A 5,012-nucleotide genomic window follows, 5' to 3' on the forward strand; every position below is an offset into this window, starting at 1 on the left:
ACCCCATACATACATACATACATACATACATACATACATACATACATACATACATACATACATACATACATACATACATACATACATACATACATTTTTCCGTAAGTTCTTCCTGCGGTACTGTCCAACTAGAATTTCATGTGGCTTTGGGGGACTTCGATAAGGTTTCACTTGATCGATGATCGATCAATCAATTAGTTCACCAACCAAACAACCTACCAACCCCCCAACCAGTCAATCTACCAACCAACCAACCAATCAACAAAACAGCCAACCAACTAAACAACCAACCAACCAACCAACCAATTCACCAACCAACCAAACAACCAACCAACCAACCAACCAAAGAAATTAACAAACCAATAAAGGAATTTTATTTGAAATCAACAAACAAAGACATTCTGTTGATAAAGTATACTTTACTCCTCAGTTTACAGTTTGGGAAATTGGGCTGGGGGTGCCATACACATGTACATGTGGAATATGGCCGCTGAAAGGACAGTATTCCGCATCAGGAAGGCGTTCTTTCGAAGCCTACTGAGGCAGAACATTGGATGGATTGAAATGAACAACATAAGTGCTCTGAACACAAGGTTGACGGGGTATGTTAAAGACACTCTTCATTATTTTTTGTTTATTCTGCAATTTGATTTCAAGGCGATGCTTTCGATTTTGTCAGAAAAAGTGAAACAACTTATTCCCGTTCATGTGCCTCATTCGGGTCAGCGTCTACTTTCATAGAGTTTGGCTCCTATTTCACTCTCCTATCGCCACATTCAAGCACCATTATCCGAGCAAAATCGTTGAGAAACTCATGAAAACATATCTGCACAAACGGTGCACAAACATAATTTATTCGGCTGACGCTTGACAAGTGTGCCAAACAAAATAGATCACTGCTGCTGATAAGATTGGTCAGTTCATTGTGGAGAGGGGAGGGGAACACATATTGGGAGCAATACAGATCCAACAATATCCGTTGCGCAGTGGAAGAAAAAGGAAAAACCTAGTGACAATTCAGACACGGTGTGTCACACTACTATCATTATACAATGCACTGCTGGGCTATCGCTTGATTACAGGAAAAAACGTTTTTATCTCGAATTTCTTTATAGGTGAGAATATCTAACAATCGAATAAGCCTGCCCTTTGTAAGACCTGAATGAGGTGAAGAACAAGCAGTGCACCTTGTGCGCCCTACATTTTGTTTTTTGATTGAATTGCATTAGAATGATATTATGAAGTCATTTTGCCTTACTTTGAATATCGTTCTCTTTGTCTTATTTCTTAACAGGGATGTTAACCATATTCAAAGTGGAATCGGCGACAGAATGGCTAACAGCATATACTACCTTTCAAGTAGCATTGCTTTGATCATATACTCCTTCATTGAAGGATGGGAATTGACGCTTGTTATTTTGTCAGTGTCTCCGTTCATTGGAGTATGCTCATCTATGCTTTTAAAGGTGATAAGTTCTTTGTTATCGGGTGCACATTAGAAACTATAACATAAGTAAAGAAGAAGAGAGTGATATTTGGTCACTAAATAGCCAAACTGCGCAGAATATTGTCTCCCTCGTGGTGAAAAGCGACGTTCCGTATTTGAAACTTGAAAGCTCAAGAAGGCTGGGAATTGTTTTTAAGCTTTTAAGCTTTTAAGCTTTTGTTTTTTATTTACCTTGTGATCCTCTAAACCAAGGTTTGTTATTCTAAACTATTGAACTTTAACGTTGCTGTGGAAAAAAAGTTATCCTCATGCTAGTGACCTCTGGCTTGACTACAGTCGTGACACAGAAGACTCCACTTATAACAGTTTTAGTTATTACAGGATTTCGGCGATAGTAGGCTTACATGTATAATAAATCCAGGGGTCCGATCTCTTACGATATGTTTTTAAAAAGTTCTTTGTGTTCTGGCATTTGGACAGATATGCTTGGCTATAACGGTGGTTGATAAAATCCAAAAGCAAACGGATAAGAGAGCAGAAAAAAGCAAATGAAGTTAAACAACAGCCAATATTGCAGGCGAATTGCACGTAGGTACGTGGTCCACAGCTGTTCTAGGTTGATTATGTTCACATTATATGATGTGTCCGTGTGTGCTGGGGAGGGGGGGGGGGACTGGACGCACTTTGGTGTTGGTGAAAGTCCATTCAGTGACATTGCATGACGTTGATCTGGTACATAGTCGCACAATATGTTTGCGTGAGTTCAAAATCACTGATCAAATTTTCCGTCGTTGAGTAGAGTTATTGTGAGGGGCCAAACGTATCGATTTTAAGTAAGATGTTTTACCCCTTTGTCTTTGGCTATTTCATATTCGGATTTTTTTAATGTTTTAAAACGTTAACTTCTGTATTTCCTTCAGAAATATTGATTAAGAAAGTATGAAGGTAAACGTTCTGCAGGTCTGGTTCTATTTTCACTTGAACTTGATACCCACAGGCTCACGCTCTAATGTCGTCCAAAGAACAAGCAGCCTACGCTAGAGCTGGTTCTATTGCAGAAGAAGTACTCGGTTCTATAAAGGCAGTCGTATCCTACGGTGGACAGCAGAAGGAAATCGACAGGTATGGGATTATTCTACAGCCTGATTGGCACAGTTTAGACGATTCAAAGCTGTGTGGGATACAGCATCCTAGTAGAAAACCAGACACACTTAATTAAATAGGCTCCTCGACGTCTTTGGTGTGTGTCGGCACAAGCGTGGCCATGTACACCACAGATTTCGGAAACTTTATGTTCCTTGTAACATTTTAGGTAGTGGTGACGGTAGCGATGATTGAATTCAAAGTAATGTACAAAACTAAACAAAATACTTACGTTTGTTTTTATTCACAGATAGCAAAATTGAGAGAATGTTTATTTTCTTAAGGAAATAACAAATCAAAAATTCATTGAGATATAATGAACAGTCAGCTCTTACAACATGTCTGACTCTTATTTAACTCAATGTTCATAACTTATGTTGCTTGAAAACACAACATTTTCCCCTCCAATCGTGAAAGGTAAGTACATTTATAACGAAACGTATGCATTCGAACAACGTGACAAGAAACCATGAAAATGAAAAAAATTAACAATCTTAATTCTTTCTTTCCATTTTCTTTCTGATTTTCTCCATTCACAGAAGAGGTCTCACCCATTTGCAATGTACGTGGGAAATGTTCACCCGCACTCAGATTGAAATCAAGTTTTAGTAATAAGGGTTATGCGCATTTACTGGCTTGTACGTAGAAGGATCACCTTGTTTAAAAATTACGTCATCTTAACATAAATCATATCATAAAAAGGTATGAAAATACCACACCTTTTTTGTCTTTTTGTTAACTTTGCTAGTAGTAGGAATACATTTCAATTTCATGTAAGTTGAGACCTTGAAGGAATACGACCCACCATATTATTCTACAGCCTTTTGAAATGAGACATATTAAATGGAATAATTCAATAACAACGTGTTCTACACCTGGTCAGCAAATGAAAGCCTGGAAGTCTTATTACTGGGATATCATTGTACGGAGTTCACTTTCAACCTGATGGTGGCCGAAACTTTTCTTTGTATTCAAATGAGATGTACTAGGTTTAATCAAATATATGGCAAACTAGGTCATCTTGTAAAATCTGACTTCTTGTTGTTGCTACACTTCTGCCGTTCTCCTCTTTGCGTGTTTGTTTTTGTTCTGTTTGGTTTGTCGAGCAAAATAAGTATGTTTAACTAGTAGTGTGGTGCTTTGTTTGTTTAGTTGATTTAAAAACATTTTTTGATTATTGCTGCTCTAAAAAGGCTTGCACCCACAAGGATGTCCTATCGACAAATAAATTGCCATTTCACGACATCATCCCTCATCAGTCGAAAAGTCCTATTACTTTAGAATATGTTTTTTTCTGTAATCATTTTATTGCATCGTAAAGTGGATGTCTTCCACGAGGCACATTTATAAACACCAAGGCAAAAAGACATCAATTAGTTCTCAATTTAAGTGGTTTGCTATTCAGATTTTAAAAATCCAATACGTAGCCTAACATTTGGCTACGGCAAAGCACAACTTTTTTATGGATATTTTTTTACGTTTGTTTTTGTTTGCATATGTCCCTATTGTTCATTTGTTTTTGTGCGTGTGAGTCACTGGCTTCCGTCAAATGTGACCATGATATCTTATCTCAGGTACAAAATCTACGTGAACGAAGCCAAGAAACGTGGAATCCTAAAAAGCTTTGTGGTTGGATTCTCGATGGGCGTGAACAATTTCTGTGTCTATTGTCTCTACGCTATCTCCATCTGGTACGGGGGTAAAAAAGTGCGAGACGACGACTACGACCTGGGTAAAGTGCTACTGGTGAGAAAAACTGAGCATTTATTTCTAAGTTTTATTAACTCTACTCTTTGACTGCTGAGAAAAAATGAGCATTTCTTTTTTAAAGTTTTTGTTGACTGTACTCTTTGGTACCCATATTTTCTTCGACTGTTAGTGATACGCAGGTTTAGGGGGCACGAGGTACAGCTGAAGTGAAAATATTTTTGTTTGGGCTCTTAATTAAGTATACTGGGGTTCCCAATAACCAATATGGGTCAAGAAACAGAAACACACTATCCCTAAATGATTTCACTGTCAATTTTCTGAATTCTTCAGATGCACAGGGTTCAACAGACCAAACTTCGCGCAAATTCTATGCAGGGATTCTGAAAAATATTGAATTGATACAGCCGTGACATTTTACCACAGTATTTCTATATATACAACCCGCCATGTACTAAAGATTCACTTTCCTAAGTCTCATACTTTTCTTGTACTTGCCCTTTTAGTGTCATACACACAATACTCGGACAAAAAAATTGATCACAATCAGAGTGATACTGTCAATCTTTTTTACACTGACAAAAATCTTATTACAATATCACAATAGTCTTTTAGTACGTTGTAAACATATGATCTAGAAAATGTCATGCAAAGTGGGATTGAGCTGTGACATGTACTTTCAGAAAAATCTCTACATAGATGACCCACCTCCCTA

The 5,012-nt window shown here is 37.6% G+C and overlaps 1 protein-coding gene across 1 annotated transcript in view; it reads left to right on the forward strand.

Annotated features, from left to right (window-relative positions):
- The first annotated feature begins 368 nt into the window (after positions 1 to 368).
- The window catches only part of LOC101852540 (ATP-dependent translocase ABCB1), a 38,340-nt gene continuing 33,696 nt past the window's right edge, over positions 369 to 5,012 (forward strand). The window contains exons 1-4 of the mRNA XM_005095422.3: positions 369 to 602; positions 1,295 to 1,466; positions 2,445 to 2,569; positions 4,165 to 4,336. Of these exons, the coding sequence (XP_005095479.1) occupies positions 469 to 602; positions 1,295 to 1,466; positions 2,445 to 2,569; positions 4,165 to 4,336 (603 nt within the window). The 5' untranslated portion in view covers positions 369 to 468. The remainder of the gene's footprint in view (positions 603 to 1,294; positions 1,467 to 2,444; positions 2,570 to 4,164; positions 4,337 to 5,012) is intronic.

This window comes from Aplysia californica, unplaced genomic scaffold (assembly GCF_000002075.1).
Source record: "Aplysia californica isolate F4 #8 unplaced genomic scaffold, AplCal3.0 scaffold00104, whole genome shotgun sequence".
In the NCBI taxonomy this organism is placed as follows: Eukaryota; Metazoa; Mollusca; class Gastropoda; order Aplysiida; family Aplysiidae; genus Aplysia; species Aplysia californica.